General features: G+C 47.5%; 1 protein-coding gene across 10 annotated transcripts in view; it reads left to right on the top strand.

Annotated features, from left to right (window-relative positions):
* Window positions 1–13,452, top strand: part of Fgfr2 (fibroblast growth factor receptor 2) — a 102,740-nt gene that overhangs the window by 51,989 nt on the left and 37,299 nt on the right. For 5 of the 10 annotated variants that reach the window (XM_038349652.1, XM_038349634.1, XM_038349610.1 and 2 more), the window contains 2 exons: window positions 11,118–11,308; window positions 12,385–12,532. In XM_038349652.1, the coding sequence (XP_038205580.1) occupies window positions 11,118–11,308; window positions 12,385–12,532 (339 nt within the window). The remainder of the gene's footprint in view (window positions 1–11,117; window positions 11,309–12,384; window positions 12,533–13,452) is intronic. The other 5 variants (XM_038349671.1, XM_038349662.1, XM_038349642.1 and 2 more) reach the window with 1 other exon arrangement.

Below are 13,452 nucleotides of genomic sequence, written 5' to 3'. Positions count from 1 at the left end.
GGGCTAATATTTGGTTGGCTGTCTGATCTTTGGCATGGCATCTGGGTGGGAGGATATAGAAGTGTTGCGTTCAGGTTAATGTCTTACAGTTCAGTGTGTGAAGATGACTTCTCCTGGGATTGTGTGCAGGAGGTGCAGGTCAGGGCAGGCGGGGCAGGCTGGACAGGCTGGACAGGCAGGGCAGGCAGGGCAGGCGGAAGGAAAGGCACTCAACTACAGCCAGGAGCTAGCATAGCTGGATGCTGTGTGGACAGCAGGAGCAGCGTATGGTAAGGCCCCTCAGGTTGAGCATCCCTAACCTGCCAAGTCATCTCCAACATTTTAATTCCCTCACCGATTGCAAGTTTCAGAGTTTGGAGAAGTTTAGATTTCAGAGCGTGGGGATTATGGATGTTCAACCAGTAAAATAGATGCACACATATCCTGACAGCTGAGAAAGGCCCTAATTGGGAGCACTTCTGGCCCAAGCATTTGGGATGAGGTACGTTTTTCTCCGTAGCAGGCAATTTCATGAGCAACTTCTCTTTGGAGTCTGGGGCATCCTAATGTATTTCAAATTCTGAAACAGAAAAACTGTGGAGTTTTTAATACATGTATTCATACAGCTTAGTCAGCACCCGCTGTTATGAGCCAAAGGGCCGTGTAGTCGCGTCTTTGCCAGCTCCCTCGTGGAGTGAGTGTGGCGGTGACGTCATGGTCTCCCCTTTGTAAGTGTTGTATCTAGATTCCCTCTTCTGGACTCCCTTAGCCTTACGCCACCCGGCTGTTGTGTTCATCCTCTTCCTGTTTACTCGGTGCCCACAGACGAGGAGAAGGGGGGCTGTGGCTGGGAGATGCCGCTGACGTAGTGGATTGGATTTGGAAGGGTGTCGTTTTTTGTACTGGTGTGGTTTTTACATAGCAGGTCCAAGGCAGGAGGCTGGCTGTAGGGAGGAGGTGGCCGAGGACACTGATGTTGCCATGGGGATAGTGTTCCATTTCTCCTGTGAAGAGAGAGGATGTCACTGGTTTAGAAGCAACGTTAGAACATTCTCTGTATTGTATTGCGATGGTGAATCCCCTGTCTTGACAGTGCAGAGTTTGGGATCTGCTGCTGACTGTGAGCCTTTCCACTATTGTAGTGTGTCTTGGGCCTCCGGTAATTCTCAGCCTGCTCGTTTTGGCTCCAAGAGAACAAACAGCGGATGGTTCAGCTTCTCGTGTTGTCTGTACCTGGGGGGAAGGCATTTCTTGTTTGCTCAGATGGGCCAAAGGCTTTTCCTTCTGCTTGATCCACGCCAGGAGCAAAAATAAGGCATCTGAGGGATTAGCATGGAGCTTTCTGGACTTCCTCTAAGAGAGGCTCTTTCAATGGTGAAAGTTAATGATGGGAACCACGTCGTCTCCTAGGTCCTTGTGCCCACGCACAGCAGTCTGCTCCAGTTCTCCTTGTCACCCATATGCTGCTGCCGGAGCCGTAATATGTCATCATGCTTAGGTTGTACATACCCTTATTCCATTAAAACATGGGCACAGGTAGCTTTGTATACAACTATTAATTGAGCACTGGTGTGAATACTTTTCAAGGACGTATTTCTAAAAATAGGCTAACTTGATCCTTTCAGATAGATATTTGCATAGCATTTGAAACCCGAGGCATAGCAGTTTGGTTTGGGGGGTTTCCCAGTGATCCCCGTTTTGTTTCTTTGCAAATCATTTGAGAGACGTGGTCTAATTTGGAGCTCGGTCTTTCTAATAAGAGGGTGTATTTAATGCCTGCGCAATTTAAAAGGAACAAAACCTCGTCCAGCATGCTTTTCCTGTGAGGGCGGCCCAGCTCTGCACACTCCAGCTAAAATCACACATTCCTGCATTGTGCTGCTCCCCCAGGGCAAGTGGGGTGCTGGGCTTGATGGTGTCCTGCCCAGTGGGGCAGCTCAGCTGTGTTTACCTCTGCTCCTCAGGAGGGAGCCTGTGGACAGCTGACGTCTGAGTTGACATCAGCATCCACACTGAAGCGCAGTGTAGGGGGAGTCTTGTGTAGACTTGGTGTTGAGAGAATAGCCATCATTTAGTAAACCAAGCAAGGTAATGGGCTTTGCTAGCCAAGAGTGTGGGTTTGCCACGACCCTAGGAGTAAGCCTTATCGATTCAAAGGTATTGTCACATTTGCTCTGTCTCCTTTTCCAAAAGCTGCGGTTTTGCTGGCGTTGTAGCTCACTTGTGGCATGCCTGATACCCGTGAAGCCCCAGGTTCCATCCCCAGTACCACAGAAACCGGGTGTGGTGGCATACACCTGTAATCCTCAGTGGAGGCAGAGGGATCAGAAATTTAAGGCCATCGTCAGCAATATAGCTAGTTTGAAGCCAGCCTGGGCTACATGTATAGCATAAAACTGAGCCTTTTAAACTGTTTTTTTTTTTTTTTTGAAGTTATGGTTTAGTGAACTTGTCTCGTCTCCTGAACTTGTTTATCTCCCCAAAGCCAAGTCCCCTTTAAAGAAAAGCAGAGGCACTTTCAAATCTAAACATTGTGTAAGCACTGTCAGTTCTGACACACCTTTGAAGACATAGAGCTCAAGGGGCCTAAACATTGGGGGTATAAATGACGCCAAACCTCACTCCTGTAATCTGCCTTAGATGATCTAAATTGACAACCCAACAGGTAGAAGGTGCTCCATGTCAAACCGAGTCATCGTTTATGACATTCTTTAGCGAAGGTCCTTTGCTTGCTTGAGCTTGGTCTTCCCAGCCCTGAGCCCAGCCAGCTAGGCCTTTGCTGTGCCTGTCCACGCCAGTGAGCAAGCACAAAGGAATCAGCCGTGTTTGGCTTCTAGCACTTTGCATGGTGCATCCTTCATAACAAACTTTGTGACTTCGGACCTGGAGGGTAGACACTTCACCTCTCCCTAAACAATCTTGTTCCTCAGACTTTGCGGGTCTCTGAAGAGGTGTAGGAGGGGGTCTTGGGTGGAGTTAGCTGGAGGCAGCCAGAACCCCAGCCGGGTTCTGCAGGGCTTTGCATAGGCAGATGTTCCAGCTGGAGGGGTGGCCACCCGCTGGAACAGCAGTGAAGAGCAGAGGAGAGACAGCAAAGCCAGGCTCCTTTTCCAGTGCAAGCTCTGTTCTTTCCAAAGTGGTACAGAGGGCTGGAGAGAGGCTCAGTGGTTAAGTGTACACTGTGCCAGGCGGTGGTGGCACACGCCTTTAATCCCAGCAGGTAGATCTCTGTGAGTTCAAGGCCAACCTGGTCTACAATGAGAGTTCTAGGGCAGCCAGGGCTACACAGAGAAACACAACTGCTGGTAACTCAAGCTCTGCAAGATCCAATGTCTCTGAGCTCTGAAGTGTACGTACTTTGAACCTTCCTACCACTTACCTTCTTAAAGATAATAAAAATAAATCTGTTGTTTTAAAAGTGATGCAGGAGTGGGAAGGAGTTGAGGAGAGGGCTCAGTGGGTAAAATTGCTTATTGTGTGGCCATGAGCATGTGAGTTTAGATCCTGTCTCTCCAGACTTTTTGCATGGCTACTAGGAAGACCTGGGGTTTGCTGACCACCCGACCAATCAAGTCGCTGAGCAATCCAGGTCCGTGAGAGCCTGTCTCAGACCTCAGGGGGTTCTGCTGAGATGGTTCAGTGGTTACGGTGGTGGCCATACAGTCCTGATGACCTGACTTCTACCTGTGGAACTCACGTAATGTGCAAGGAGAGAACCAGCTGTACCCAGTGCTGTGGCAAGTGTACACTCTCCACATACATCATACACATGATAATAAGTAACATCAAACTAAGGGTGTGAGTAGCCAAGGGAGACACACCCAGTACTGACCTCTGGCCGCCACATGGAAGTGTGCACCTGCATGCACGGGTGTGTGTGCGCATGCGAGAAAAGAAAGAAAAAAGTAATAAAGAGCCCTGGACCTAGTGGTGCCTAGTACTTGAGAAGCCAAGGTAGGAGGGTTGTGAGTTCAAGCCCAGCTCAGACTGTAGAGCAGGGCCCCACATTTAAAATAGAATAATAATTCAGGAGACAGAGACAGGCAAATCTCTGTGAGTTCAAGGCCAGCCTGGTCTACCCAGGGAGTTCCAGGACAGCCAGAGCTGGGGGTGGGGGAATGGGAAGAGAGGTGGGGGAGGACTATGCACTAATATGGTGTCCTGGGCACCAGGACTCATTCTGAAAGTGCTGTGCTCCCTTGATCCCAGCTCCACACTACCTTCCTCTGTTGATCATTTTTAGTTCTGGCTATCTTTTACGTTGCTATTTGGGGGCTGGGAAAAGCTTAGGGAAAACAAAACAAAACTCAGAATCCAACTGGATTGAGCCTGTCTGGTATGACTGTGTCAGCAGAGGCCTGACAGAGCAGTGAACTCATTCTGCTGATTGTAATGAGCGGGAGGCCTTTAGCAGGTTCCTGGGCCCTGAACATCCGTGAACAGGCCGCTTTGATGACTGCCTTCCCTAATAGCCATGCCTCATGAGCTGGTTTAGGGCATTCTCATGCAGCAAAATCAGCCACCGCCTATTGTTGAGAGAAAAGCCAGGCTGGCTTTAGGAAAAGAACTCTCTCTTGTTTTCACTTGTCTTCCAAATCGCAGAGCGTTCCTTTCTCTGTTCAGCCCTTTGCAGTTGCTAAGAAACTGCCAGTTTGGAAGAAGGGCAATTAAAATTTGTTTTCAATTTAAAGATAGGGCAGGCGAAGTTATCCATACTCCTTGAATTGAGTGGGTTGTTCAAGAGGGTACTGGCTGCTCTGAGGGCCTTCCTGGGGACACTTCAGGCGTACTTCAAAGAAAGTAACTCTCAACCTTTCCTTCCTTCCTTCCTTCCTTCCTTCCTTCCTTCCTTCCTTCCTTCCTTCCTTCCTTCCTTCCTTCCTTCCTTCCTTCCTTTCTGTGATAAGTGCTGCTTAACCTTTGAGGAGAAAAATCTCAGGATACCAGGGCATACCGGGAAGTCAGGGACTCTGGGCTGGATTAATTTATAGGTGTGATTTAAGAGCCCGGTCCTTCTCTGATCTCAAGCTACCTGTTTGCTGTGTCTGAAGACAGGCGACCTCTACTCTGTCCCAGAAGAACTTGTAGGTCTCTTACAGGCCGACATATCATCCTGTCCAGAGGAGTTCTGACATGTTATAACGCTTCAATGGTCAATTAACAAAGATTTATTTTTCGTCACTCAGGTATTTCCCCCCTTCCCCCCCAGTTCCATAATTACTCTGGAATGAAGCAGGCTGTTGTCCTACCCTCTGTGGCTGGGTCTTGGCTCCCAGCTACAGAGCAAGGCTTAAGAGTTAATGTGTCTATTTAGTTTCTCAGCAGCTGGGCTTTCTGCTATAGTGAAGTGGACACTTGAAGCAAGGGGGCCAGAGCAAGAGTGAGGGAGAGACAGGAGGGAGAGCATGTATTTTTTTTTAAAAGCACTCCAGTCTGTATTTACTAAGCATTTATTCAGAGGAACCTCATTCCAGAGCTGCGGCCAACTGTCCCATCGGCCCCAGCCGCACACTTTGGACTGCTTTTCCATTGTGGCTTAATTTGAAATTCACACAGGAACCTCAAATGGTTATTTGAAAGCCCCCCTCTTTCCACGTCCCCCTTTTGAGTCCACATATCTACAACCTGTAAGTCCAAATTGTAACTGTTTAAACTGCAGTCAGGAAACAGAGGTAAGCTGCCCGTCAGCCTATCTGCCTTCCGCGTATTTATTTCACTCCCCTGGAAAGAGAAAAAAATGTGTTTTCTATAATATCTGCGAGTTCAACATGCTATAAGAGAAGCTTGCCTCACCCTGTAAATCCTGCCTACTGGAGGAGATGTGATCCTTGTTGTCATGTAGAAGAGCTGAGCCAGCACTGGGCGCCGGTCTCTCATCCAGAAATAATTCAGACTAACCCTTTTATTGCAGGGTGCTGTGGAAAGTCACAGACCTGCGGGCCTTCATTTGTTTGAGGCTAGATGAGGTTCAGGGGAGCTGTTTGGAGGACTGTCATTCTGGGGCCCTCACCTTCTTCTGTACCCGTGGGAAAGGCCACCTGCTTTGCCACGCTTCCTCATCTGACTTGCTTGCACCCCATCTTTCCAGAAGTTCTCCACCTGTTTTTATTTTTATCCAACTTTCTGGTGGCTGTTGTCTGCCCCCCCCCTCCCTTTTTTTGGACAAGGACTCACTATGTAGCCCACGTTGACCTTGGATTTGTGGCTCTCTCTCTCTCTCTCCCTCCCTCCCCCCCTCCCCCCCTCCCCCCCCCCCCCCCTCCCCCTCTCTCCCTCCCTCCCTTCCTTCCTCCCTTCCGCACTCCCTTCCCCCCTCCCTCCCTCCCTCCCTCCCTCTCTCCCTCCCTCCGTCTCTCCCTCCCTCCCTCCCTCTCTCTCTCTGTTTCTCTCTCTGTGTTTCTCTCTCTCTGTGTTTCTCTCTCTCTGTGTTTCTCTCTCTCTGTTTCTCTCTCTGTTTCTCTCTCTCTCTGTTTCTCTCTCTCTCTGTTTCTCTCTCTGTGTTTCTCTCTCTCTGTGTTTCTCTCTCTCTGTTTCTCTCTCTGTTTCTCTCTCTCTCTGTTTCTCTCTCTCTGTTTCTCTCTCTCTGTTTCTCTCTCTCTGTTTCTCTCTCTCTGTTTCTCTCTCTCTCTCTCTCTCTCTCTCTCTCTCTCTCTCTCTCTCTCTCTCTCTCTCTCTCTCTCTCTCTCGGGCTTCTGAGTGCTGGGATCCCAGGTGTGCACCCTCAACCCTGGTAGCCCCATAGCTGCTGTTAAGGGTCCACGGACGCCAGTGGAAGATGGATGGTTGAGGAGGAAGAGAAGAGGAACGTGGTACTTGGCAGAAGCTGGCACCCTGGGTCCTTTTCCAAGACGTTTCAGGCCTCATTCTTCGACTTGTTTAAGGGCAGAGACTAAGGTTGCAAAGGAAATCAAAGCCTGATGTGGAGAAATGAAACATGAGGCCTACTGACTTTTTAAAAAACATTTTAAATAACATTCTCCGAGGTTTCATTTTCTACTTCGCGCAGCTGTAAGAAGTTTGGGGAGACGGTGTAAGGTTTCTATTACGCAGCAAACCGTCCTTGCAGTTCTTCTGCCCAAAGTGAGAAAGAGCTGAGAGGGGAGAGGGAGTAATTAGGAGGTTATTTCACATAAGGTGAGAAAATTTGAAAAGATGAATTCAAGACTGTGAGCTCTAACATTCGGCTTGCTGTAATTTGCACATGCAATAACATTGAACCATTGCAAAGGTCTCTTTTTTCCCTTTGGGTGAAAATAGTCCGGATAGCTTGGAATAACTTAATAACCGGAGCTCAGCAGCCCTTTGACCACAAGTAAAACAAGACTGCAAGCTCTGGACCAGGCCCTGCCAGTGTTACCCCAGCGACGGATTCCCTGCCCAGGGCTGGCTCAGGAGGAGATGTTGCATTCTGAAAGCACTCCTTGTTCACAGGCAGTGTTATTTGGTATTACGTGTGTCGTGTTTGCAGTGAGACCGTTTATTAGAAACAAGTACGGCTGAGGAAAAAGGCTTGCCGTGAAATTCAGTTAATCTGGCTCAGAACCTCAGAGATCCTGTCGTACTTCTGTTTCTCGAGAAAAACTGTCAATAGGTATACCACTCATGCACACACATGCACATGTGTGCATACATGCACAAAAGCATGCTTGTGAATACAAAAATTGGAAAACCAAGGCAAGGAATGAACTGGTGCCTAAAATTCCTTCCTTGGATCTGGAGAGAGAGGGGGGGGGGAGAGACAGAGAGACAGAGAGAGAGAGCACTCTTTTGATGGCTAAGAGTGTGTGCTATTTTTTTTTATGATGGGACTCACAACTGCCTATAACTCCAGCTTCAGGGGATGCAGTGCCTTCCTCTGGCCTCTAAGATATCTGCACAAATACCTATCTGTGTGTGTGTGTAGGTAGGTACACATGTGTATACATTTGTGGAGGTTAGAGACTGATGTTCCTTAGTCTCCCATTGAACCTGGAACTCACAGATTTGTCTAGGCAGGCCGTGGCATTCCAAGGACCCTCCCCTCTCCACTTCTCCAGTTTCTCTGGAGCACGTGCTGTCATACCTAACTTTTTAAATGTATCGTCTAGAGGCTTGAACTCAGACCCTCAAGCTTATGTAGAAGGTGCTTGATTGACAGAGCCATGACCTCAGCCCTACAATTCCTTCTTTTATGGGAAGGAAGTGACCTTGATATTTGACGGGTAGAGATGAGTAGCAACCAGCCCAGCTGAGGGCTTCCATTCTGCTGGTAGAACCCCTGGGACATAGGCTTGCTGAAGACAGAGGAGACATGCATGAGGGGACTTCCCGCATTAATGGGCCTAGCTGGGATTAAACAGACTCCATTCATTCCCTGTGGCACACAAGTCCCTCTAGTCCATCCTAGAAGCAGTACACCATCCCAAAGAGCAGAGAGTTTCCTGTGATGTGTGAAGAAGTGAAGCTTTGAGACTTTTTTTTTCCAATCACAAAAACGAACAATCCAGCTTCTCTGTTCTTTGCTCAACCTACACGGATGATAAAGGAGCAGACGAATGACTCTTTGCGGGGGGGTGGGGGGCTCTGAAATTCTTATCTTTATTGTATGGAAATGTAGGTGTCTATGAAGTGATGGAAGATTCCAGAATGAAATGTGCTCAAACGTTTTTCTTTCTTTTTAAAAAGCTCCTTAAGGGCCAGCAACGGGCTTATGGAGTCGAGTCAGTTTGTAAATGGTCTGGCTCCGGTTCAGCAAATTCCACAGGATGATATTTTCATCGGGAAGGCCCCGATACAAAAAGACTTGGAGATCTATCATTCTAGTTTGCTGCGTCCAGCCCAGTGCACAGGGAACCTGAAATATGGGGCCATTGTTGGGCTGGTATCCTCCTTGTTTCTCTTAACTATTTTTTGTTGTTATGAGGTAAGGTCTTACCATGTAGCCTTGGCTGGAACTCACTCTGTAGACCAGGCTGGCCTCGAACTCACAGAGATCCACCTGCCTCTGCCTCCCAAGTGCCGAGGTGACAGGTGTGTGCCACCATGCCCAGCTCTGTCTGAACTGTCTTTGTTAAGCTGTCACAGTGGAACTCATGGTTGGAGAACGAGGAAAAGGGACGTGGTGTAGTGTATCAGCGTGCGTTTGTGAAGGGGTTGGTAACTGGATGGCATGCAGCCATTGATAGCGCTGCTGTGGGGAAGGTTCCAGTAAATTTGTAATTAATGGTGCTTTTGTATTTGAAATCAAACAGCAGCCCAGTCTGTGAATTTTCCCCTGTTCACTCTATTATTCATTCATTTGTTCATTCAGCCATTCCTTTTACTGTTGTAAGAGCAGTTATGTGTGGTGGACTCCTGATGTAGCTTTAACCTTATCTTCAGTCATAGGTAGACCAGATCTCTCGAATGTCTTCATCTTACGTGGCTGAAAGTTTATATTCTGTGATTGGCCTCTCCTTTTCCTCTCTTTTCCATCCCTGGCCACCACTATTCCATTCCTTTGGTATATGGGTTTGAGAGTTTTTTTTTTAATATTTATTTATTTATTTATTTATTATGTATACGATATTCCGTCTGTGTGGATGCCTGCAGGTCAGAAGGCACCAGACCTCATTACAGATGGTCGTGAGCCACCATGTGGTTGCTGGGAATTGAACTCAGGACCTTTGGAAGAGCAGGCAGCGCTCTTAACCGCTGAGCCATCTCTCCAGCCCCGGGTTTGAGAGTTTTACATCCCTCCTAGAAGTGGGGTCATCAATGACTGATGAATTTTGTCTCATAGTGTCCTCCGGGTCCACTCTTGCTGTCCGTTGGCATCAAATTACACGATTTCCTTCTTTTCAAGGCAGTTTTTCCATTGTCTATAGAGACCAGAGTTTTTATTTTACCCATTCTTTTGTTGATCAAATTAAAATCTTGGTGTTTGTGATTAGTCCTGTGATACATGTGTCTCTCTCTGATCTTCACTGAAGTGAGGGTTGCTGGATCAGATGAATTGCTTTGGTGTTTACTTCAGGCTTCCTATACTTTCCCTAGTACAGAAAGTGGTACAGGGCCTCACTCACTCTCCAGGCCCTCAATAGTTCTGGTCTTATTGCGTTTTAAATGATACTTTTGATTTGCATTTTCCTAATGATTACAAATGCTAAGCATCATTCCAACTGCTTGTTAGCCATTTGTATGTCTTTGGAGAAAGTTCTTAGTCCATGTTTGGTTGGCTATTACGTAGTTTCTTGAGGCACCTCATATAGTTGCCAGCACACCTGACCCGATCCCTCTCTGGATGTCTGCTGAGAACACCTCTCATCTGGAGAGGAACCTTCTAGTGTAAGATGAGAAGGCATGTGCTTTGTTGAGATTCTTCTCTGAGGCTAGAAAAGAGTGACCAAGCATCTTCCCATGGGGTTCCTTGGATACTGTGAAACTCAGCCTGAAAATGGGTCTGTCCCTGTGTTTCTTTAGTGCCACACCTGAGAAAGCTAAGGAATATCTACGTATATACATTGGGTGCCTGGCACTTAGTGACACTTGGTACTTGTCAAATAAATGAACAACTAAAGAAAAGACCACGGGATGACATCTGTGTGATGATAAAAATAGAGGGATCCGGTTAGTTTGGTTTCAACCTCACTTGGGGCATTAGTTTGCAATTTACTTTTTAAAGTGGGGGATACAAGACTTCCCGGACCCTCTTAGCAATGAACTGGGAGAGACTATGCCTAGAAGAACCTCTCTTGGTAGTCAGTGTGACCTGACGAGTTAGCCATGTCATGTGCCCATGCTGTCTAAATTACATCCAAAGTGAATCTGGGTATCATCTCAAGCCAAATAGCCGAGTAAGCAAGCGTCCTTCTACCAGCTCCATCCGACTCACAGATGGCTGAAGTAAAGAACTTCCCCTCGTTCACTAGGTAGCCTGCAACTTGCGGTGTAGTGCGTGCTTTTCTGAATTCTGTAAATAAGTACCCTTTACAAGGGGTGTGCCCCAGCGATCCACTTTGAAGTCATTTGTGTTGTGCATGGGGAGCCCCCCCCCAGTTATTCTAAAGGAGTCAGCCAGCAGACGGGAGGCCTTTTTGGCTTGAGTTCCCCGACAGCCTCCTGGATAATACAACTCATTTATTGCTTTCTCTCCCCCTCCCATCGCCTCTCTCCGTCAGAGCGATCACCACACCGGCCCATCCTCCAAGCTGGACTGCCTGCAAATGCCTCTGCAGTGGTCGGAGGGGATGTGGAGTTCGTCTGCAAAGTTTACAGTGACGCCCAGCCCCACATCCAGTGGATCAAGCATGTTGAAAAGAACGGCAGTAAATATGGGCCCGATGGGCTGCCCTACCTCAAGGTCCTGAAGGTGAGGACTTTCTGGATCCCAAGGGACCTACAGTGAGGGCTCCCTTGGGGTTTCAGCCAGATTCTTTGACTTCCTGTTGGATTTCAGAGATTGGTCTCTTTATGGGCTAGTCAGTAGAGTGTAGTAAGCAACTCGTAGCCACCAGGCCTGCTAGTAATAGTTCTGAAGGGGGCTGTGGAGTAGGGGAATTGCTCCTATGCAATTGGTGGATTCAGCTGTTTTGGTCAGCCCCGAGGTCTTACAGGAGATGCTAGTGAGGGTTAGGTATGTCTTTAAAACCGGGGTCGGAAGTGCAGCTTGCAAGGCAGTGTGCATAGTAAATGGGACGGAATAGAGGGCAACAACTGACCCGCTCTCGACACTGTGCCAATGTTATTCTGATGTTTTACATTTTATGATGTTTGATGTCATATTTATTAGAATCAAATTTTAGTAGCCACCTTTTAGGAACAATGATTTTCTTTTTCAAAACATTCTTTCTCACCCTTTTGTGATTTTCGTGTGGTCTTCTTTCTGCACCTGTAAAATAATGAATGAGGAGAACTCCCTTCTCTCTGTATTTATCCTTAAAAGACATTTTTTTTTTCCTTCCTCAAGTTCCCATTTTTGTGGCTTCAGCCTCTTTAGTTTCCAGGTCTAGCTTGTACTTCAGCATGGTGAGTTAGGTCTGCGTTGTCAATTCTAAGCCATGCCTGCCTGTCTACCATGCTCACAGGGGGGCGTACTCACAAGGAACAGCCTTCCTGTACCACCGTAGGAGCGACAGGGGGCGAATGAAGAACTCACAACCAATAAGTCTTCTCTCTAGCCAGCCATACCCAGGATCCAAAGTGCTGGAGCCAGCCGGCCAGCTGGGAGAGCAACACCCATCCCACCGACTGTTCACCCTTTTCCCCCACTCTATCAGGTCACTGCTGTCGCCACCGCTCGACTCATTTTGTCCCCCCCCGTCCCCCACAGCCCTTTAGAAGTAATTAATGGAGGTTGTTTTGTTGTGGTGTGTTGGTGGCGGGACCATAGGCAGCACCGAGTCCTTCCGGGTTGGCTGTTATATTGTTCTCCTATGTCTGTTCCAGCACTCGGGGATAAATAGCTCCAATGCAGAAGTGCTGGCTCTGTTCAATGTGACGGAGATGGATGCTGGGGAATATATATGTAAGGTCTCCAATTATATAGGGCAGGCCAACCAGTCTGCCTGGCTCACTGTCCTGCCCAAACAGCAAGGTAACAACGTTTTTGTGTTTGTGTTTTGCTTTTGTTTTTTTTTGTTTTTTTTGTTTTTTTGGTTTTTTGTTTTTTTTGTTTTTTTTTTTTTTTTAAGAAAACTGGATATAGAAGTTGAAAAGACTCGGTGCTTTGGGAGGCAGCAGGCAGCTTCTAGAATAACTCTTGTGGCCTTGGTATATTTATAATGATCTTTCTTTGGTGGTGCCGCTGGCACCGCGCCAGCAGCCATGGAAAAATGCCCACAATGTTCTTAGTGCTTAAAGATTATCGTTCACCCCCACCCGGTTTTCAGGCCCTCCTTTCTGGTCTGTCGTGTTTGGACTGCATCCTTCCCGGGATCACTGTCTGAGTACCACGTGAACCTCGAGTTTGCATGCATGTTGAGTCTGTGGTATCTGTCTAATAGGCAGGACTCACATTGCTTCTTACACTGGTTGTATAGAGAAACACACACATGATAGGATTCGTCCAACCAAACTTTTGTTTGTTTGTGTTGATTCCATACCCAGTCCTATCCAAAACTGGAGGCTGGTGATCGTCTTGTGAATGTGTGACTCGGGGATACTGAAGTAGAAGGTGGAGTTTTCACTTCTTGGAGTCACATTCAGACATTCATATTAAAAAAAAGGAAACAAAAGAAATTCCAGTTTTTCTATAAGACAAGATGATAATAGCCTGAGAGAAATTAACCAAACTCTGCTAAGATAACCTCCCACCTTGGTTCCTATGGAGCCCAAGGAATGTGTGAGCCGACTACCTCACAGCTTATCCGACATGTTTTTCTCGTTCCATCACGGCCGAGAACCTTCCCTTTCCTCACAATGGGAGTTTGCATCCAACAGGACCAGAACCCAGATTAGCCCCTCTGGGCAACAAACTTTTTGGAACCCCACCCCCCCAAAAAAAAATCCAAGTGA

This window comes from Arvicola amphibius, chromosome 1 (assembly GCF_903992535.2).
Source record: "Arvicola amphibius chromosome 1, mArvAmp1.2, whole genome shotgun sequence".
Lineage (NCBI taxonomy): Eukaryota > Metazoa > Chordata > Mammalia > Rodentia > Cricetidae > Arvicola > Arvicola amphibius.
The sequence above is the reverse complement of the archived record's forward strand: the minus strand, read 5'-3'. Positions and strand labels throughout refer to the sequence as shown.